The 24,102-nt window shown below is 35.6% G+C and overlaps 2 protein-coding genes across 16 annotated transcripts in view; both read left to right on the forward strand.

The window, feature by feature from the left end:
• On the forward strand, positions 1–7,373 carry LOC138328350 (uncharacterized). Its single transcript, XM_069275112.1, has 3 exons — positions 1–348; positions 2,611–2,737; positions 4,295–7,373. The coding sequence occupies exon 3, from the start codon at positions 4,319–4,321 to the stop codon at positions 6,362–6,364; it is 2,046 nt and encodes a 681-aa protein (XP_069131213.1). The 5' UTR covers positions 1–348; positions 2,611–2,737; positions 4,295–4,318; the 3' UTR covers positions 6,365–7,373.
• A 1,500-nt stretch (positions 7,374–8,873) lies between these two features.
• The window catches only part of LOC138328351 (heat shock 70 kDa protein 12B-like), a 31,609-nt gene continuing 16,380 nt past the window's right edge, over positions 8,874–24,102 (forward strand). Inside the window, exons 1-3 of one of the 15 annotated variants that reach the window (XM_069275113.1) lie at positions 15,335–15,677; positions 18,172–18,241; positions 19,710–24,000. The gene's annotated coding sequence lies outside the window, so the exon portion shown is untranslated. Of the gene's footprint in view, positions 8,995–15,333; positions 15,678–16,365; positions 16,494–18,171; positions 18,242–19,709; positions 24,001–24,102 lie in introns of those variants that run through there. The other 14 variants (XM_069275114.1, XM_069275118.1, XM_069275115.1 and 11 more) reach the window with 14 other exon arrangements.

Consider the following 24,102-nt stretch of genomic DNA (forward strand, 5'->3'; position numbering starts at 1 on the left):
TGTCAGCAAACCTCGGGAGAGTGTGCATGGACCTAGTTCGTTTGTCGGTCTGTCGTACAAATGATAACATTGTACTTGCAAAATAGACTACAAAATGGAATTTTAGTATTTTTTGTAGCTTTATTGACTGTGTTGAGTTTTGTTCGTATGATGACAACAAAGACGATAACTGCTTAATTATTTATGAAGGAAATCTGGACGCTTTTATCAAAATGTGAAGTACTGTGTATTTGTCCAATAGTATTCGATAAGAATACCTGTTCGTCACAGTTACATGGACACTCCAAGACGACATGTAAATCAAATCAAATTAAATTGAATAAAACATGGATGCTTGGTGAGATACCGGTAAGTCATCGATTCACATAAATATCCAACGTTTGGGTTATTTAATATTGTTCTATCACTTTCTTACTAAATCCGATTGCTTGAAAGAAATCCGAGAATATCGCGAAAATCTGACATTACCGAAACGTTGCGTTGTGATTTAAAAAAAAAATATGAAACTGCAAAATCAATGGATTTGTATTTTTGAACGTATTAGATTTCATGAAATAATTTTAAAAGATAGTTTAAGCATTGATAGCACTATTTTGTTTTGAATTTCTATGTAAAATGAAAGAAATTGCAAAAGAAATTTCTTTCATATCTCAATGAAGTTTAGAAACACAATAGTAGCATCAATGTTGACCACAGTAAAAATAATCATTTAATTTAAAACTAAGGATATGAAAAATCGCACATGCTTTCAATATCGCTATATTGCAAATTTTTTAAGTGAGTTTGTTTTCTACCACGTCTTCAAGACAGTAACACCAAGTCGGTGTCTGGAGGGTTTCAAACCGACCGGACATATCAATCCCTCGGCCATGGTATTCAAAATCATAATTAAAAGCACGACATTACTGTTGTATTAGTAATACATATGCGATCAAAAATATGGGGACCTGGTTTACAGCGATTGTCTGTGACAATGGTTCAAATGTTTTTATCTTTCCAACCATAAAATTACTATTATTCAATACGTATGGAGACAAAGACGAATGTTACGTACTTGGGAGTGATAACAGTGGACTGTGTGATATATATCGGATAGTATTGATATACAAATCTGAATCATAACAATAGCAGTGCTACAAACGTCTGGCAGCTACACGTGTTTTGTATAGCTGATCAATCTAATGTGTTGTGTCCTATTGGTAAGACGAATATTCCAAAAATAATTTTTCATGTTGTATTTTAAACCTTTTGTTAATGAAACGAAATGACACATCGAGAAACCTGAGCATATAAGTAATGTGTGTATGGTAGCCAGCAATGTATACAGAAATAATACCTTAAAGTAATCACTAGTCTAAATACCCACAAAAATGCTATACGTCAACGTCGTGAATAACTATATCAAATTACGACCAATACAATATGTTTTTCTCAAATACGGTATGAAAACCCCTAGCTGTAAATTGATACTGTAGCATATATTCATAAAAAGTTTTTTTATTCCATAAATAGTACTGTCATATTTAAAAAAAACGTATTGAGTGTATCAATGAAAAGACCACAGGAGTGTATGCGGGGACTTGATCCTAGGTTGTATCAATTTGACTAGTATTACCAACGAAATAAACAGCATAGTGAGTTTTAGTAATAGCCGCTTCAAAACGTCATGTCTAAAAATCGATAACGAAAAACAAATTACATGTATACTAAATTCTTAAGGATTAACTTTAGCAAATTAATGCTGTAACCTCACTGGCATTGTAACTGGTAGATTAATTACCATCGACTGTGGCTTGTATGGTCACTAGCACTAAACAATAGATGAAGTGAACCGCGTTTTAAAATATTGTAAATATCAATTATATGATACTGATGACAAACAACGTCCTGTAAATATAGTATTTAACAAAAAAGCAGGAAATATAATAAAATGTAGACAAGCGGTATCCTATTAAATAACTAATAATATAAACTCAAAGGATAATTGTATATATCTATGAAGAGTCAAAAACATTTTTATACAAGGAAAAAATAGAGTTTCATAAGGTCACAATATAGAGTTTCGACCTTTCATTATTGTATTGTTTTCTTTGGCGATTTTGTTCTAGAATACGAAAACAAATAATTTTTTTGTCTTATTGTAAAAGGTTGTGTCTAGTAACGACCGTAAATAAAGAGACTCACAGGGTCCGTCAATGCTTTAAGGTGTATATACAAATATTGTAACGGCAATGAACTGTTAAAGGAAATTGAATTCGGATGTATTTTCTCATTTAAAAGAAATTAACAGAAAATTATTTATTACAGCCCCCAAAGACAAATCAAACTATATACACATCGAAGGAGCAACATAATTCATGTATAAAAATGGGATAATGTACGGGAGGAAACGTATATAGGTTTTGCCTGGTGTCTCATTCCTTCATTACTATTCTAGAAAATGTTGAAATATAAAAAATAATAATTCATAGAATTTCAACTATGAAAATATTCACGTAATCTGAGTGATAAAGTTCACGTTTATTTCAAACATTGCATTTAATTTGGTTTATACCTTATTGTACGATATTTCTAAAATAAAAATGTTTTCCATGTATTGATATTTTACAGAAATAATATAGACATGTACAGCAACTATCGGCGACACCGTAACAGCTACAATGACAGACTACGGTGTAACGTGGATCCTTTAATTTGGAACTGTGGAATTCTGCATAAACCAATGATGGTAACATAGGTAAGACATCACTAACGAATTACATGTATATACCGTAATCGGAGCTCATGTCATACAAACGGCAATCCATACTTACGAGATGTGAACTTTGATCCGTCACCATCTGTATGTCATGATGTGATGAGATACCAACAATATCCGGCATCATTTTGTATACGACATTTTGACCTCGCGAATTCAGAATTATAGAATTGACCAGTGATGGAGGTCGAAGCCTGCTGTTCATACAGGATTATTTAAGTACACGAGGACACAATAAACAATTATTCAAACCTCACACGAGATTTAACATTCGGAAACATTCATTTGCAATCAGAGTGCTCAACGAATGGAACTCCTTATTTTTGGAAATAATTGTAAATGCCAAGTCAGTGATGAACCCTCATAATCAGGTATTGGAAGAAAAGTGATATTGATTTTTACACTAGCTGTTATTACATTGCTATAAACAGGCTAGAAAACAAAGGACATATGCATGTGTAGTATGTATGTTATATATAAGATGTAGAACTCAATGTGCTCAAGATTTTATTTGTTCAAGGTTTGATTTTTAATGATTATTGCGCAATTATAATTATAATTTTGTACATAATATAGATTAGGAGGTCAAGAAGCATTGCGTAATATAGGCCGAAATCTGGTATACCGAGTATACCGATTTAGAAACAAAGCGTATACAGCTAATGCAAATCACTTTAAGAGGACCGGACGTGACGCGCGCGTGTTGGAGGAAACTGGAGTTCCCGGAGAAAGCCTACATGATAAGTCCGGTGACGTTTTCACGTCCGTGACGTTAATAAACCCCGGACAATTAAGTGAAACATGTATGGCTTAAATCACAACACTTCTAGATCAAACAATCGATTATCTCATTTTTACGTACATTTCAATATACAAATGGACAATAAATGGACCACATTAACAAATAATGTGCTTTTTTGAAGGATTGGTTTATTAATATATTCATAATTTTAATGTTTTGCCCGTCTCATAACTTTCATACGCTTTTGCTTAAAGTCAGTGTTCCCAAGTTGATACCAATATAGTATAAATTTCTGAATACCAAACTTGTGGCTAGAAGTGGATACAATGGCTTTTTAAGTGTATTTTTGTAATGGCAGTGAGCTTATTTATGTTAGTAACTGTGATAACGATTGATAGTAGTTTTATCACATAACATGTATCCAAATTAATACATAGCAAAAAAAATCGTATAAATGAACGTAAATTATTGATATATGGGTATAATTTTATTTTACTGTATAAAAGGGCCGTAGTTGTGCGTATTATATTGAGTTATACAGAATATCAAAATATATCACTGTAAAAAATTGTCACTGCTTTAGCTGCACAAATTCATTACCCCGTATATTTATTTCAATGATTTAATTTCAGTTGTCCTTGGTATCCTTAACCTTAAAGGAGGAGAGTCAATTTGAGCCCTCTAGTGGCCATGACCGATAAGCATTATTTTTGTTTACAAATACCCAGGGGTTAGGACTGTTTGTTATTTGTTCATGTACATGAATGAACTAACTCTTGTTTGCTTGTTTATAGGGCATATGAACTAACAAAGAAAACATGTCGGACCAGGGGGAACCATACGAAGATTCATGGATTCTCTATTACGTCCTTAGCAGTATCATGGGGAATCAGGAAAGAGTCGCTATCAAGAGAAAGGTGACAATTATAAGGGAACAGATATGGAATACCACAAAACAAAATCCTAAAATGATTGTAGCAGGAAGTTCAGCAGAAGGAGCATTCATAAAGGGGTCGGATAAGGATCAGATGTTTATTGACAATGACGTTGTAGTTATATGTCCGGATCATGACACTACTACCACACCAGATATTGCTGATAAAACTGTATTTATTATGAGAGACACTAACAGCCGACCTGGATATGTAAATTTAGAGCTTATAAAATGGGGACATGCGGATTGTAGACCAACAATTGAATCAATCGTTTCTAAAGGGGATTTACATTTCATATCCAGTGCGAAGTATAGGCGGTCATTTACAGATGAGTTGAGTGATCGGCTCCAACGTACGATGGATGTAAGTGGACCAGCTACCACTGTCGTGCTGGAAAATGAAAATACAGGTTGTGATTACGTTAGTGCATTCAAATGTAGAAGTTGGCCTAAAGAGGCTGATGAATGGCTTAATAGACCCCGATTACATGAATGGCCAGGTAAAGGCCTGGTGGATCAAATAGCGCAAGGTGGTTGTTATCTTGTCCCTGTAGGAGACAAAACATCATCCGACCCATTCCTTCAATGGAGAATTTCGTTCGTAACTGCGGAACGCAAACTCATTCATTCTCTCAGTCATGTGCAGTTTTTGGTATATTGTCTATTCAAATACCTTAAAAGACAGATATCTGGCATACTGAAACAGATATATGGTGATACAGATATTTTATCATCGTATGTAATCAAAACAGTTTTATTCTATGCTTTAGAGTTCACACCATCGTCTTTTTGGCAAGAAAAAAACCTGTTTTTGTGTTTCACATTGTGTTTGAATATTTTGACCACTTGGGTGAACGCAGCATGCTGCCCTAATTACTTTATCAAAACATACAATATGTTCCTCGGAAAGGTCAACGGTGAAAATCAACAAAAACTCCTTCATTTTCTCGTAGATTTACATACTATGACGTGGGGGTGTCTGTACATAGGGACATTCTTCAAACTGTCAATAGGAGAGTGTATCCGTCGTGTAAAACATGGAGACTGGGAAATAGTACTAGCAACACCGCAACGATTGGAAAGGAATTATGATTTGAAAATCATACAGGAAACCATGTCCATCATTATAACAGAGACGCATCCTGGATTATTCAAATATCTTGGTAATCTCCTCTGTAAATCAGAATCGGACATGGATGAGTATGTTGCTTATTACAATTTGCTTGATGCATTATCCTGTCAAGGAATAGAAACATTTGAAAATCAACCCCCTTCCAGAGGAAATAAAGATAAATACAAACACCTTAGGAAAACTAGGAAATATATGGAACCACTTGCCTCAGTGTATTCCAGTAAACTGATGTTAGCAACATATCACTATCAGACCGGGAATTACATCAAAACACTGGAAATATGTGGACACGTGATCTCGTCATGGAAAGTTTTTGTTAATGATTCTATAAGTCAGGAAGATAAAGACAGGTATGAACATCTCTACTGCGGGCGTGGATATAACCTTCTATACAAATGTCAACAGGCATTTGTATCATGCGTTTTGTTGGCAAGGACATTTCGTCTGATGTGCCCATCCCAGTTGCATCTTGAGCTGCAATTGGCAAGTTATTGTATCATCCCGCCACGACCATACGCCATATTCCTGTCATTTCTGTGCTACCATGAGCTTGGTGATACCAGAAGACGTGACGTTGCTCTGATCCAACTCCAGACCGTGAAGTATGACAAACACCAGGGAGTTAGTAAATGGTGGATTGTCCACAATCTCTTGGGGATCTGTTACGAAATGATCGGCGACAAAGAAAGGGCTTGCCATGAGTACACCGAGTCTATGGGTATTGAAGGACTTTTTCAATATGAAAACCCTGCCAGACGAAGGAAAGAAATGCTGGGACAAAGAAAGGGCTTGCCATGAGTACACAGAGTCTATGGCTACTGAAGGACTTTTCAATATGAGAACCCTGCCAGACAAAGGAAAGAAATGTTGTAACAGACACATATAATAACTAAGGTTACCAGAAATATTTGAATATATAATGACGTTCAAGCGGTAAGGACTCTTTATCTTGAATCAACTTGACTATAACCTGTGGTACCGTGGCTACCGCCACATAAGTATTTGAGGGGTAGAAGACTCTTGCCTAACTACCCTAACCATTGACGATTTAGTTACACCATTAATTCATTGGATAGTTCTAACACCCTCCGAAAAAGAACTAGGATTCCAAATTACATGTACAAACTTAGACATTTATTAATAAGTCACAAAAAAGGTTTACAAGTTTACAAAGGACACCCCTCGCTGTCCATCGCTACACATTTACAACAACAAACATAACCGCCTCGAACACAGACATACGCAGACCGACTGGTTAAAAAAAACACGTCATATATCATAGTGGACCATAAGCACTTGAAACGATCGTTGCTTTCCGCTTATAATGGCTGAATCACTCGCTGCTCTCTAATCAAAAGCAAGAATCATACAAAACATTGTTTGGCTGATAAACAAAATAGCTCGGGATAGTTTGTTTTATTTTTTTTCTATTTCACAGTAAAACATTTCGAAAAGAGTGAATATTTCAACATGCCGTTTTAAACAATTCATTACCACAGAAGTCAAGGTCAGTGTGAAAAATGTAGCCCTAATCATTTGTATTGTAAATTGTGTTACATTTATAGAATTGTGAGAGCAATACAATATAGCCTAATATGCAATATAAAATAACTATTCAAATGTAACATCTTTGAATTCCTCTCATACATGTTAAGTATCGTGTTGTTTTTTATCATTTAAAAACGAATAAAACATCAAGTAAACATGTTAATAAAAATAGAGTTAATGAAACTGTTGGATTTTGTTCTAAATCACAATGAGACTAGACAGTCAACGAGAACAATAACAGTATAACTGGGATAACATTGTATATTCTTAAAAAGACGAATTTTAAAGTCCCAATAATATTTTTATGAATGCTTGACAAAGTAAACATCGATGATCCTAATGATATTATTTTTACTTAATTTTGTTCAAATATGTATAGTTGCGACAAAAATGCATATTGGAAATATCTATAAATATGTATGTCTGAAAATAGCCTTTGTGCCTGTACGTACACGGTTGATCACCAGGTAAATCCCAGGGACACCACGGGGAAATTTAGAACATGTTTATATTTATTCAATGATTCCCAATGTTCATCCTTAAAATATATGGGTCTTTTTTCCAAAATAAAAACACAATACTTCAGTAGAACTATATACTCCATTCTGACGACTTTAAACAAGCACTTTTAAGCAAAAACTACAAAAGAGCGAAGTATTACCAAGTAGAGATTTTCCCTCAGTTGCCTCTTAATCGAGCGCGTGTACCCGCCCCCTTACCTGTGTAGTGTGCATTGTATGGTCACGTGCAAAACTATTTGGTCCGCTTAATACTTCCTGGTTAACCCCCTAACTGTTGTCATGTGACCAATATCTGATAAGAGTTTTTAAAAAAATTGAAGATTTTAAGTATGATTTTAAAAATGTTTAAAGAGACTCATTTATAAAAACAAACAAGAATATAAGATGACAAATCATTAGCGTCGTCTGTCAACATCTATCAGTTGACAAACATACATATGTACCTTGGGTCAAAGGCTATACAAAGTGGTTCTCATGTGTGATGTTTACCCACGTGTTGACTGTGGCACCAACAGAGCGTAACAACGGAATCTCCCATCATATATAGTTTTATTCCCGAACAAATGGAAATATACAACAATAAGTACAGATTAATAGCATTTAAGGTGAGAAAAACATAATTCAAGGAAAGTGCGGGTAAATAGTAAAACAGAAGTGTGAACAAACGAGAGACGTCGTCTGATAGAGGATTTTGTTGCATATATATAATATGCTGGTATATATCATACCTTAGTTTACTCACAGAAATATATCAAATTGTGTACACTTTTTTTGTAAATGATTTTTACCTCCGTAAAGTACTATTAATATATCGATCTAAACAATACATAGTGCAGTACAATGTAATAGAGCGCCTTTTAAATATGGCACATAGGAAGGCATTTTAATCTTCACAAATATATACTCCCAATATATACTATACGGTACACTGAACATGACACGGAGACTAGTTTCGAGAACAAAATGTTCAACTGTTGTACTTGGGGCAAATCATGCAGACTAGTTGAAATGGACTCAGAGTCTTGGATTTAACATCTTTCTCGACCACTCTTGAGTTTCTGGACTGAAATGTACATTCTGCTGAATATATTGCCAAATCTAACAAGCAACAAAACAATCTACGAGTCAACAGTAATACCTAAGGTTAGGTATGATGCACGCATACTTTCTATCAACTGAGATATGTTCAAGTTCACCTAAGAAGTGATATATGGGCATACAGAATATCAGCAGTTTAAACAGGATCTAAAACGTGTAAAGACATGGGGAGCAGAATTCACGGAATTACACTGCTGCAATAAGAAGAGGCCCGGCTCTTCGGTGTCTGGCATTCTCGTTGGTTGCGTGAATCAATGAACAGTGAGTACATTTGACGATTTTATGGAAAGTAACACAGAGTTTGTTTGAATCTGTTAGCAGTTATATCATGACGATTTATCATTATATGCAGTAGATTTATAAGCATTGCCCATGTAAATTGAATATATTGAGGACAAGTAACAGCTTCGTAGTCGTCTTGGTTGTGACCTTGATTTGTCTTCCGATACTTATGTGGAATACTTAAATGATATAGTAGATATGGTTATCAATATATAATTTCATATCAATTTAACCGTTATGATTTTTTAAAAGGTTACAATTAAGACAAGTTGTTCAGTGTTTATAGCTTTATATTAAGATTTGAGATTATCTCTCTCTCCCTCTCTCCCCCGCCTCTTTTTCTCTCATAATCAATTATTAGATTAATTGTTATATAATAAGTAAATTGTAACTCTCCTAATCGTACACATCATTTATTAACCGATGGAATTTATTGACACGAATTTTCGACTCGTATTTTCGGTCACCAATAATCAATGAAAGTTTTTGTTTTGGTAGACAGGTGTGTCACTAAAATATCAGGAAGAATATGTAAAACCGAAAATACCAAAGAATAGATCAATATGTAGCAAATGATCAAGTCTATCGACGTAGGTTGGAAATCCACATATTGTTCTTGTGTTGTGTACATATTTACCTAAACCGATAGAAGATTCCATGATATAGTGTATTGCTTCTCTTATTATTAATTTCATTTCAATACATATAGTTGTTCGAATATTGGGGCTTTATTAGAATTATTTTTGTATACAATGTAAGTCCCCATTTCTCGGAAAAATCGCAAAACTCTGGCACAATTTTCTCTTAAATAAATGTTTCCGTTGTACACACTGCATCAGAAGCATGTATATTTTATTTTTTAACTTTGAAACGATAATGAATATTTTGTAGAGTCCCAAATGTTACCACACTTATCATATATATATAAACAATTTATAGAAGAAAATAGTTAATGCTTATTTTTATAATGCGGGTATTATAATGTTTTCCGCTGTCAATGTAATTGCCTCACATAAGTTGATTACCACTTCTCCTCGCGGCATAATAGCGAATTGAACTACCATTATTTACGTAGATTACACAGTTGTTTGGTGTTGTAGCTTCGTTCTGGTATTATAACATGTAATTGATAAACTTTTAATTGTTGTTTCTGAAACGTGCTTGAGGTTGAAAGTTGTTTCGATAACAAGGGCCTGATGATGTGTATGACCCAAAAACCGCTTAATCTTTCAGGGTGCTCCTGTTATCCTAAAATGTATTATTATCTCAAATGTTTCTTGGAGTTTTGTAGTTTAAATGAAGATTTTGTTGGTGTAAGATATCAACATGCATTCATTGTAAAACATATTCCCGTGTCCAAGTGGAGCTTACATATGAAATTTATGAAAGATGATTTCAGTATTTTTGGCAGATGATATATATCTGGTGATGTATACTGAGAACAAAAATAAATGTATTTCTTTTTAAAGTAAAATATTTTGAAAAAATGTAACTAATTTGGCAATTACTGCATGTGTATTGTGTAAGGTTAAGGTGCAAATCTCGGATGATTAGAACCACGTGCGTTAGTTCGTGATGAAACTCTCGTTCCACATCGTGCACGAGGTTTGCGTAGACTCGCTACCATTCTACTGACAAGAAAGTATACGTGTTATTCCTAACGTGTTGTTCAGATGTTCAGGGTGTGGGGAAACACCTAATCGTATGTTGTTTCAACGTATGAAGAATGGGGCTGTTTTCGAATGAACTTTGGAAAAGGGCAATCGTTATGTTGACATCTGGTAGTAGAGGGCGAATTGGTCTTAAAAGCCAATATGCCTTCTCTGGAGATTAATCAATCAAATTGGGAAAACCGACGACCGACCGCGCTCCGAGCGTCCTCGCGTTACGGCTTCTCAAGACACAAAGCGCGAAGACCGTCCAGAGGACCGCTTCTACCTGCACGTCATCGCAGAAACCGCGTAAATTGGGCTCATCACCGCTGGAAGCGAATCGCGATTCTTTCTTGGATACGCTCGAGTTTGATAAAGGCTCAGTAAACAATATGTTACTGTGTACAAGAAATCGACTGCATCGGCGCGAAAATATAACGGTTTAGGGCGGCATAGGTGGCGATCGACGTACCACACTCGTAATTGTGTACGGGAACCTCAATGCCATTCAATATCGCGATGAAATTCTGAATCCCTTGGTTGTACCATTGCTGCATCAAAATCGAACAGGCATTGTTTTTCGACAAGACAACGCCACATCTCATACCAACCAACTGACTAAACAACTTTTAGCCAAGAGGAGTGTCAATGTATTGGACTGGCGAGCAATATTCTCAGATCAGTCGCCTACAAAGTGCATTTGGAATGTCCTTAGTGGGCGAGTACGTTCCCGCCAAAATCAGCATCAATATTAGCTTTACCAGCATGTAAACGATTGATTTTTATTGGATAAAAGTTATAAATTGGACGTTGGACAACCAAGAAATTTATCTATTTTGAATTGTGGTACCGGGATTATGTATATGGTAAAAGGGATTACGGGGATTTATTTTGACATGGTTGTTTGGTGAAAGAAACATGTACCGAACCACGTGAAGTTACGAAACTAATATGTACATAAAATGTTGCATATTTTGTCAAAATGTACACAACACAATCAATGGTAATACTAATAAGGTAAGCCTGGTGCATACACTTTTTCTATCAAATGAGATATGTTCAAGTACACATAATAAGTGATATATAGGAATTCAAAATATCACCAGTTTAAAAAGGGTCTAATACCTGAAACATGCAAAGACATGAGGAGCAGAATTCTCTGAATTACATATGTACAGCTGAGATAAATAGAGGCCGAAACTCGACTGATCGGTGACCGACATTGTCATTGGTCGTGTGAGTCGGTAAACAGTGAGTATATTTTACGATTTCCTTAAAACTAATACTAACAGATATTTGATAGAATTTGGTAGCACTTATGTCACGACGATTATATCATTTTTATTTTATAACTTAAGCATTGCCCCCGTAAATTGAATATGTTTAGGACATGTAACGACTGCGTAGTTGAATATTCTTTCGATAGTTATATTATGTGGAATAAGTACATTTGTAGATGGAGTATTGATACATAATTTCATATCTGCAATTAAACCGTTATGGATTTTCTTAAAGTTCTTCAATTAACAAAGATTGTTCAGTAGGCCTGGCAATGAACAACTTAGGTTGGACAAAAATGTTAACGGAGGTTTATCAGGTATTTTCTGTTCAGCAAAGATACATCAAACTCCAGAAAAAAAATCCACCCGAATCGCCCCATGGTAAACCCCGTCTTCACTAAAAATCCAAAATATCCGCCTTAACTATACGTTCAATGATGATACAGGAAATATGATTGAGATTTTAAATCAAACTAATTTCAGGTTAAGCAATCCTTTGATAACAAATGTAAACCCGTTTGAAGTCAATTTAGGTCATATGGCCGAGGTCATCGTGATCTATATTTGTAGAATTGCATAGGATAAAACTTTGTCCGTCGTTGTGGACACGATGACGTAAATAAATGTCATATAAGTTTTTTTTTTCATTTTTTTTTTAATTTTCCAAACGACATTCTTGAAAATTAGCAGCTCAATGAAACATAAAATCTCGGAGTTTGTAACTTATTCAACAGTATATTACGGAGTTAATGCCTTTTCTAATAATGTCATTGATGGACTTGTTAACACGATAACATTAGTTAATAATCATTGAACTTAATGAAACTTTGTACGCAACACAGAAACTTTGTACTAAACCATTAGAAAGATATCAAACAAGTTTGAAAAATTCGACGTATTCGAAAGTTATTGATCTTGATAAAACATATCATACATTCTAACATTAATGTAAAGCTTGCTTGAGTTCAAACCCATCAGGAATTTAAGCTTAAGTGCGAAGTATGCTAATCAATAGATAGATGTGGTTATATAAGGCTATATGTACAGTATCTATGACATACAAAATAGTCAATTTCCACTAAAGACTTTCATGTCATCCCAGAAGTTGACGCTTATCTGTAAAGGGAGCTCAAACTGTTATATTTGTATGTAGTTTGATAGGTAAAGAAAACATTTTTAAATGCTATACATACTCATGTCTCAGATCATAATCCTTTCCACTCTATTGCACGTCAGACTTGAGTTTATTCTCTAACTGAATAATCAGATTTGTTTTCTATTATTAGTTTTGGGTTCTTCTCGTTCTACTTAAAGATTAAAATTGCATTAAAGAATTGCAGTGAATAGTGATTAGATTCGAGAGCAAATAATTTCTACTTCTTTTACTACTTATTTATCATATATTTATTACTATTCACAAGGTCTTTAATAGTGAGTAGCAAATTTAGGATCGCTTTCTGTATCCATTCCTCCGTAAATACATCCGATCTTATCAGGTAAAAATTCTTATAATTTATATTAATGTATTATACTTGTCAAAAGTATATGAACATGAGAAAAATCCGACGTAATTTCGATGAGAAAATATTGAAAGTGAAATTGTTTATACAAGCTTTTATGCCAACTCTTATACATTATTGCACATTTGGTATATCATTTTGTAGTATCTCGATTGTTAATTACGAAGACACAAGTTCCTTTTTAAGATTTCTGTTAGTAAACATTTTTTCCAATAGATTGCTGAACAAAACCAAACTTGGTGGTATACGATTGATTTTTTCTTGGTCAAGAATGCACATTCAGTGTGATTTGTTCGATCTTCCCCCTTTGCTATTTTGTAATATCATTAATCTATATGATAGTAATGTATTCGAATAGCATGCATGGATATGTATTGGAATGTTAACTCGTTATAATTAATAGCTTTTATTTATTCCAAATCATTTACACAAATTGTGTTTATACTCTCTATCATCTCCACAGTTTGCACTTAGATTTAACGACCATATGTACTTTCTCTTTGAAGGCTTATTGTTCTCCTGTTCTCCGTCGCTGCAATTTATTTTCACGCAGTCAATGGCGCCGTGACTCTGGTTATGGGTTTATGGTGGATTTATTTTGCATATACTGCACTGCTAGTATAGCGCTTCATCTCTTAATTCAACACTATAATTTGTCTTGATTGTGTCATTTTTATCTCCGAAGCCAGTAATGAGATCGAGAGTTCCAGCTAGAAGGCTCAACTAACATTTGTAAAGCTGTGGCATTGAGGTAATGTGGCTATCTTCGCAAGGACTACCAGAATGTTCTAAAATATCAGTAATATGGGTGTAGACGTTTAAAGTATGGATCTAGCTGGTATAGAAACGTGAGATATGGATCGCAGAAGTTGATTTTTGGCGGCCATTTTAAAAACCAATACGGGGGCCGTAATTTTTTCCTAAAGAAGCCATATGCAAAGTTTCATGCTTTTTTCAAACTTTGAATGATTTTAATGCTTTTGTCCTTTACGTAATTATTCAATAAAAGTCGGTCAAAAGTGGGAGGAGCTTACTGAATTGAACAGCGAAAGATGACTCTTCACGTACGGTAGAATTATTCATCCGCGACGACAATAAAGTTCAATATTTCATTGTAAAATAAACATGACAAACAAATTAAATTTCAAAGAAAATTTTATTTCATCAGATCAGAACTTTAAATATATATTAAATTTTGCTAAAAGTTAATATATAGCGTAATAACAAAGAATTTGAACTCGACCACATGTGTGAATTCGGGGACCGTTTTTGTGCAGCGAGGCGAAGCTGACGCACGTTTACACACTGGAGTTTGCCGAAGTTGTCAAAAAACCGATGTTCAAGTAGCTCAACGTGTTTGAGATTGTCGTCTGACTTGACGATATTACATCCTTGGGAGCCATGTGATTATATAATCTACGCTTAGATCCATCGCCATCTACAGACGGAACATTTTCACTTGTGTTCGATGGGTACAATGTATTTGTGGTGACGCGTAGGACTAACTGTCAATACGTGGATAACTAGCGGTGCATGTTTTAAAATACACTTGATTAAATTCTCAAAGAACAAAGACAAGAGGAGATGTTTATAACTGACCTCTGTCAGAGTGTCTCACGCCCGTCCACCCAAAAGACGCGATCGTAGGATGAACACAGAAACAGAGGTAATGTTTAAATTTGACAGCACTGCACGTCGCCCCGGTCGGGATATTTTTCCCGTCTCATTATACAAATGTTAATTTAAAAAATGTTGGTATCATATATAAATATAAAACATATATGTATTACATTTTCCCAAAATTCTACGAAAAACAACAATATACACGTAATGTGTCAAAATGTAAACAAAGCCATGTGCTTCTTTAAAAAAAAGTAGCCCCTTTACGTTGCATAGAACATTTTCATACGCAAGTTCAAAGTTCAATGTTACCATGCAGTTATGGTAAACAAAATCGGCTAGTACTTGCGTATAGTGAACAAGCCTAGCAAGTGTAAATATATGAACTATGGTAAAATATCTGCAGTGTATCTCATGTGTACACATGTGATAAAACTTTCCATATACTACACCTTTGTCGTTCTTTAAACCTGTGGCGACATATACATGAATAACGAGATTCTCAGAAATGCATATCTGCCGGCAAGAAGCGGCCGACACTCGACTGATCGGTGGCCGACATTGTCATTTGTCGTGTGAATCGTTAAACGGTAAGTCAATTGTATCGGTTTACGGAAAGTAACACCAACAAAGACTTGACAGAATTCATTCGCACTTATATTATGACGATTTTACCATTTTTGTTTTATTACTTTAACAATATATTTATGTAAGAACTGGGTATATGTCTTATTTGTGACCTTGATTTTTCTTACGTTATTCATGTGAACATCTTACATTAAATAAAGGCTGACTACGGCATTTGATTATCGTTTTACATAAATTAATAGGCCATTATCATTATTACATGATAACAATATGATTTAAAAGTTGTTCAGCTTTATTAGCTTTTATCCAGATTTGCCATTTCGGTTGTTACAACTAAGTAATACAGATCACAGTATTACGTTTATACAAACCGAAAATGTTTAATGAAATACTTTAATACTGCAATACATAAAACTTTGTTTACACTCTATTCAACAACTCTATTGCAACAATGCATGCTATCTACGTTCAAGTATAACTGATTAATGTATGTTTTATAGCAGCATTCTTTAGTATACATGTATGTACGTGCTACTTTAAAATCAAAACGTTGATTATCGAGCCGAAAAAGTTATGCTACATTATTAGTATTAACTCTGATACAAAAAGCTGTGTACACATCGAAAAACTATTTGCTTGTGTTATCTATATCTAAACCGAAAGTAGATTTCAAGTTATATTGTATTGTAGGAAAGCTTGTGAGCTTTGCAGACAATCATCTGGTAATGCACGATAGCATCTTACCATGCGCTAGCGTCCATTATGAAGATTGTCCGTAAAGCTGTAGTATCTGTATAGACCCTATATTCCATAAGAAGGTACAGTAGTTTAATTCTTAAATATATATTTGCATATACGACTTATCCTTCATTTTAACAGCGTTTCTATATATCACGTGCTGTCTATGAAGCAGTGAAAGCTTAATGTTTAAGATTATCAAATTTTTATTCGTTTCTTGTCATTGTATTCATATTTTTTCTCAGAAACTAAAGTTTTATTTTGCAGCTTGACTTATCATTTTTAATTATAAAATCGCTTTTATGGTAGTGATAAATAGTCTTGTTAATCCCGGTAAAATTTTAAAATATGATATAGGAGAAATGATTTTTTATGATTAACAATTTACATTACATTAATGCTATAATGCAATCTTACGCCTTACACGCCAAACTAAACATTACAAACAATTTAATACATATCGAAATTTCGATTGATTTAATCGTCTTAAATGAAATTCGTAATTGTTATATTCGACAAGCGTTCCGTTTAGTGTACAATGTTTCCTATTTTATTTTACTTTTATTATTTTTACTTTTCAAATAATAAGGTTTCCTTCTCAATATGTCCAAGTAACATAAACGAACTATACATTTTCCTTTCTCTGCGACGTCATATATAGATGATGATGACAAAGCTACGTTTAACGTCATATTAGTGTTATTACGATAATTACGTATGACATGGCATGACGGGCCAGTTATTTGATAAATTGTGAATATGTCATTGTACATATTGCGCAAATGGATAAAAATGTAATTAAATTGTAATTTCGGTATGGATGTTGTATATTTTAGGCATGTTGCGTAATTCAAGCTTAAACTAGGGTATTATTCTCTTTTATCGGAACCATATTTTTTTACATTGATGTTAACATATTCAGGCGAATTTTCCTTAATTCAGGAATTATTGATATCAGGAACTGTTTATATTCAATCGCAAGTTTTATTCATTTTTCAATTTTTTCCCCAGATTAATATTAATTAACGTTTGCTTAAATGTAACAGGAGAGGACTTAAATAGGCGTAGCCTGATGTCCGATCCTATTGATGTACATAATATCAATAAAATATTGTTGAAATTGAAAATGTAACAGTTAATTTCAACCTATGAAATAACTAAGAAATATATTATGAAAATAGCATTTATTTTTTAGTTTTTATAGAGTAGCAGTTGGAGTTGACTATCAGAATTGTGCTGACACAATGTTAAAATTGCATAAAAATCCTGACAATGTTCAAGTATTGGAGTCACTATTTTTTAATTAAAATTAAACTAATTGCCAGGCTACTTCAAAAATGAAATACGTTCATGTACAATTCCATTGATTTTTTCCAAGGGATTATTTTTTTCCAAATCAATACGCAACGTCAATGTTTCTATTGTGAAGTCACGATAACGTCGGGTTTCCGCGCCATTCTCGGACTGTTTTCTTCATCGTGGAATGAAATAAAATGAATAGGCCAATCAGAAAGCCAGAAAAAAATAAAGAGTCTATGCAATAGACGATTTTTTACACGATTCAATTTTACCGCCTCCTTGTAGTCGATTCAAATTTACCGCCTCTGCGTATATATTTGATTACTTCCGATTGGCTTATCAGTTCACGTGACCACGCTTTGTTTATGAGTTTGCGCACTACTCATTTCAGCGGACAGAAAAAAATTCACGGGTGTCATTAATCTATTCTATCAATATTTCGTTATTTGCACTTTCAAGTACCCTTTCGACTACATATCTGTCAGCAACATGTAACTATTTGGCAGTGATCATCAATTTTCGTTTCCGCGTAAGTTTGTTTACTTTTCTTCGCTTGATTAAGCTCAAAATCAGGTCACAAGGCCAAGGCCACATCTGTTATGTCTGACCCAGCTCATGTTTTGGTACTCGGCCACAGTTTTATCGCTCGTTTGGAAAAGTTTATACAGGCATCCCCATCGCGTGATAATTTTGGCTTCTCGAACGATGTTGTTCATCTGGTTGGGATTCCGGGTGCTAATATCGCTCGTTTAGTTTCCCGTTTTCACCGTTCCGCTTCCAGTTCTTATAAGCTTGTTTGTTTACAATGCGGCGGTAATGATCTCAGTAGGCCGAACTTTCAGGTTACCCAACCAAGTCGTCGCTGCGATTATTGATTTCGTGCATAGTCTTCCTCGTTGTGGTGTTCAAAAAGTTGCTGTGTGTCAGTTATTTCGCCGTGAACGGACGCGTCGGGTTAAAGGGGATGTTCCTATTTCTGTTTACAATGCGCGGGTGGCCGAGACTAATGACTTGCTGGCTCGTAGTTTGAAGATACCTGGAGTAGTATTTTGGCAACATACACGTGAGATTTGGAATGAAAACGAACTTCTGTGTCCGGATGGTGTGCATTTTCATAATATGAAGCCATATTATAGATCAATCAAAGGTTGTATCTTATACTCCCTCAAACGTTAATTTGTTTGCCCTAGTTATCAGGAGTTGCCTCCCTTCCCCCTGTGTTGGTTTGCAACAGGCACTTGGCCTGATATCTAAATACTACAATATTAAGACAATTTGATTTATCTATGTATCATTCTGTTCAAGAATCAAGACATACCACATTTTATATAAGATCTATCAATAAAAATAAGATCTAAATAAATAAATAAATAAATAAATAAATAAATAAATAAAATACATACAAATTAAAACAAAGTGTTTGTACACAGCTTCTCGGGACTTTGTTCGCCATTTTGGCTTACATATACGCCATATATCTGTTTAGGCAGAGGTGTAAACCCTGGGTTGCTTTGTCGTGTACCCGTTATTCTGCCTTTGTGTCCGCGTTCATCACAAAAACATTATAATTTTATTTGCCTAAGTGCCCGCGTACATTTATTAGTTGTTTTGTTGTCATTATGGATTCAAGATACTATCATTATAATCTTAATTTTGTTTTGTTTATTCTTTTTACATTAAGAGCACCAATTTGTTACCCCTTTATTATTGGAATTTCTGATATAATTTTTATTGAATAATAACAGTTCTTTGACTATATATATATAGAGATAATGTTACTTACAATTCCAATTATTTATTTTAGGTTACAAGTTCGCAGTTACATTATTAATTTCAATGTTTGTTTACTTTGTTCTTAATAATTGCGAACTTACTCTGGAATTATCAAAGTTCAGTCTACAATAGCGTCATGTTATTTTACACGCAATCTTGATTTAATTTTAACTAAGGAATTCTTGTGAACTTCATTATTGCTGGCCACATTTATTTAATTCCAGATACACCATAATGCCTCCTAAGCGTCGAGCTGCCCTGCAAAACCAATATGTCGATGCTACAGTTTCAAAACGGAGTCGAATCAACCAGATGCCAGCCTCTACAGCAACATCAGCTTCTAGGGCCGAGACCACTATTCCTGTCTCCAGTTCACCAGAGGTCACGATGGCCTCCTCACAATTACAGGGCCTCATCAGAGAAGCCTTTGAAGCCGGGATGCAGGAGGCTCGTGCACACATTCATCCCCCTGCTCAGCCAATAGATGTGCCCGTGCCCAATGCCTCTGCTGTTCAAACATCAGCAACACCAACAACAGTCGAGTAAACCACAACCCAACCCAGCACCCAGTTTACTGAAACAACTGTGACTGCCAACATGCCAAGTGCCCCATCCACAACAATGGCCATTGGTGAGGGCATTTTTCCAGCCAACTCTCTCGCATTTCAGGATGACGTAGAGACAGACAATGACAATTCGAGGCATTTCGTGTCTCAATCTTTACCCTTACATTTGATGGTTTCTGACATTGTTCGACAAAAGATTTTGGCGAATAAATTCGTGGACATGAGCACGTTAACTGATAAAGAAACTGATGGGAACAGGACTATGGTCATCAACACCACTGATGACAAACCATCCTTTCAGCTAGTCAGGAAATCTGGACCACCCAAGACTCTATCAATAGATGAATGGACAAATCATTTCAATATATTTATTGCTGTGTTTTGTAGCATAGATGCTAACCAAGAGGTTTTTCCCCAACTGCTTAAATACATGTCAATGGTCCGTCATCTGGCAGCAAAACATGCAGCTGGCGATATTATCACAAAACAATTGGAATGTTAATGGCCAACCCTGCATGTCATCTTCGTTGGGATGAATGCCAAATGGAATTGTGGCAGGAGGCTATGTCGCGTCGCGCAAACCTGTCTCAAAATACAAATGTCTGTCATCGCTACGCGCGTGGTGAATATTGCAGTGGGTGCAAATTTCTGCACAAATGTGGAGTTTGTGGGGCGAAACATGCCAGCTCTAATTGCCCGGTTTGGGGCTATCAGGGCAACCAAGGGTCATCTACCCATGGCAATTTTCATCCCCCTCACTTTCGCTTCCGTGGGCCACGCTTCGGCCAAAGATTCAACAATCCATCCAACTACCGCTTCCCCTATCGTGGAAATGCCCGCGGGCATCAATGGCGCTTCGGACAATAAAGTAATCTCGCAGGTTGATCCAGTATTTCTTGCTCGTGCCATTCAGGGTTATGACCAGGGCAAAGCCTCATATTTAGTGAATGGTTTTACTGAAGGTTTTAAATTTCATTTTCAAGGTGAGCCATCTCATGAATTGGCTAAAGAAATACAAGCAGGTCGTATTGCATGCCCATTTCCAAATCCACCATTTTCAACTTTTCAATTAAGCCCTTTAGGGGTTGTTCTTAAGAAAGAATCCAATAAATTCCGACTCATTCACCATCTTAGTTTTCCAGACGGTTCTTCTATTAACGATGGTATTCATGAGGAGTTTACCTCGGTACAGTATCAAACAATCCAGGACGCAATATCTTTCTTGAAACGTACTCCAACCCCATTTATGGCAAAATCAGATATTGAATCAGCTTTCAGGATTATTCCAATTCACCCCATTCAACACCATCTGCTTGGTTTTCATTGGAAAGGTCAATTTTATTTTGATAAAGGCCTTCCAGAAAGTTGCAGAATTTTCGAGATGTTTAGCTCTGCTATTGAATGGATCATGTGTCAGCGAGACAGAACATCAGCCATTGTCAAAGTTTTGGATGATTTTTTGTTCATTGAACCTTCTTATGAGAAATGCCTTTCGAGTTCACAAGATTTCCAATTTCTTTGTTCACAGTTAGGGGTTCCCTTGGCAACAGAAAAAAACGTTTGGGCCGGATAAAATCCTCCCCTTTCTAGGAATCACTTTTGATGCTATTGTCATGGAATCTCGTCTCCCACAAGACAAACTATCTAAATGTAAAGCTTTATGCCACGATTTCAAATGTCGCAAAAAAGTCACCCTTAAGGAATTACAATCTTTAATTGGGACATTACAATTTGCAACTAGTGTCGTGATACCAGGTCGGCCCTTCCTGCGTCGGATGATAGACTTGACCAAGGGCATAAAGAAATCGGGTCATAAAATTAGACTTAACGCGGGTGGGAGAGCTGATATGGCATTATGGGCTGAATTCTTAGACAAATTTAATGGAAAAAACTACTTCTTGTCAGATATATGGGAGACCTCAGAGACAATTCAGCTTTTTACTGATGCCTCAGCTTCTATTGGTTTTGGGGCTGTATTCAAGGATGAATGGTTGTATGGTGTTTGGGCACCCAATATTACAAAACCTCACATCAATGCCCTAGAGATATATCCTATTGTCGCTGATATATATACATGGGGTCATCAAGTAGAAAACACGGCTATCTGGTATTTACTGATAACATGAGTCTTGTTTCGGTTTTAAACTCTCAATCTTCTCGAGACCCTGTGATCATGACAATGGTTCGCGCTCTAGTCCTAAAATGTTTACACCATAACATTTTGATAAAAGCTAAACATATTGAAGGTAGAAAAAATATGTTGGCTGATGCTCTTTCTCGTTTACAGATAAAGCGGTTCAAAGAGTTGCTGCCTTCTTCAAATCCTCAGCCAACTCCAGTGCATCCTCAGGTGGACCAAACTCTCTTCTTCCCACTTTGTCATCCCTCCTGAATGCTTCTCTGGCCCCAGCATCAAGAAGAATATATGATTGAGCTTTATCAGCGATTTCGCAATTTTCTACAGTCATACTAGGACAACCATTCTGCTTACCAGTACCTCATAGTACAGTAGCATTATATGTTGCCCATGCCTACCAAATGGGCAAGACACCTGGTACTATAACGTCATAGTTGTCAGCTTTAGGCTATGTACATAAGCTAAATGGTTTAAACGACCCTACCAAATCCTTTTTTGTTCTCCAGGTCATTCAAGGTGCTACACGTCTGGCCCCTTCTTTCGACACGAGACTGCCCATAACTATTCCAATTTTACATTCACTTTGTGAACAAATCTGCAAAGTTACTAGTTGCCCACACGAGCAGTCTCTCTTAGCAGCAGTCTTTACACTAGCATTTTTTGCGTTAGCTCGTTTAGGGGAATTGCTAGCATATACCTCAGAGCAAGCTAAGAAATCAATGCAGTTAGCAGATGTTGATGTTGAATTTAAAGACAAAAGACAAAATCAAATATTTATCACATTTCGTCATTCTAAGCACAACATCAGTGGGAAACCTCACTTTATTCCAGTCAAATCCATGTCCCAGAAGCATTGTCCAGTGTTATACCTTATCAATTATTTAAAACTTCGTGGTTCTAAACCAGAATGCCTCTTTCTAACACGCCAAGGACTTCCCTTCCCGCGAAAACGTTTTGATTCCCTCGTCCAACAATGTTTGTCACTGTGCCACCTTGAGGTGTCACGTTTCAAAGGTCACTCCTTCAGAATTGGGGGGGGGCATCCTTTGCTGCAATTCATTAGGTCTTTCTGATTCCCAAATCCGATCTCTAGGTCGTTGGAAAAGCGACGCTTTTAAGGTCTACATTCGTTCACAAGGTTTGGCAAACATTCCGTAACGTAGGGTACTTTGTAGTGGTTGGTCCCCTGTCGATGTATCTGCCTAGCTAGGATATTACGTTGTTCGGTATTTATCATAAGAAGGAATTATTGTGGCGGTACGCCCCAGTTCTGTCTAGTGCTTGATAGTTGATGTATCTTATTTCCATGTCCGGCTATTTCTGATCCATAGTGGCGGTACGCCCCGGTTCAGATTTTTCTGGTCAAATGTTATTTTCAATGTACCTATTATTTGAGAATAGTAGCTGCTCTTGTTTTAATGTTTAGATTACAGTGTTTTACCATGTCCAGCTGTTTCTGATCCATAGTGGCGGTACGCCCAGGTTCAGATTTTTCTGGTCAAATGTTATTTTAATGTACCTATTATTTGAGAATAGAAGCTGCTCTTGTTTTAATGTTTAGATTACAGTGTTTTACCATGTCCAGCTGTTTCTGATCCATAGTGGCGGTACGCCCCGGTTAAGATTTTTCTGGTCAAATGTTATTTTCAATGTACCTATTATTTGAGAATAGTAGCTGCTCTAGTTTTAATGTTTAGATAACTGTGTTTTATTTTGTTTTTATTATCTGTTAGATATCCTTTATGGCGGTACGCCCTGGATCTGGCTGATATTCTTCTAATTAGATTTTGCACGTGCTGTTACATTTGAACAGTAAGACATATTAAGTTATTTTTTTTACAAATGTTGCAAACTTGTAACCTTACATTATATAGTAATATACTTTTTTTATTGTATAAGGTAATGCTCGGATCT

This window comes from Argopecten irradians, chromosome 7, assembly GCF_041381155.1.
Source record: "Argopecten irradians isolate NY chromosome 7, Ai_NY, whole genome shotgun sequence".
Lineage (NCBI taxonomy): Eukaryota > Metazoa > Mollusca > Bivalvia > Pectinida > Pectinidae > Argopecten > Argopecten irradians.

Excerpts from the sequence above, each read along its gene's own strand:
- LOC138328350 (XM_069275112.1), top strand. The coding sequence starts at position 4,319 with ATGTCGGACCAGGGGGAACCATACGAAGATTCATGGATTCTCTATTAC.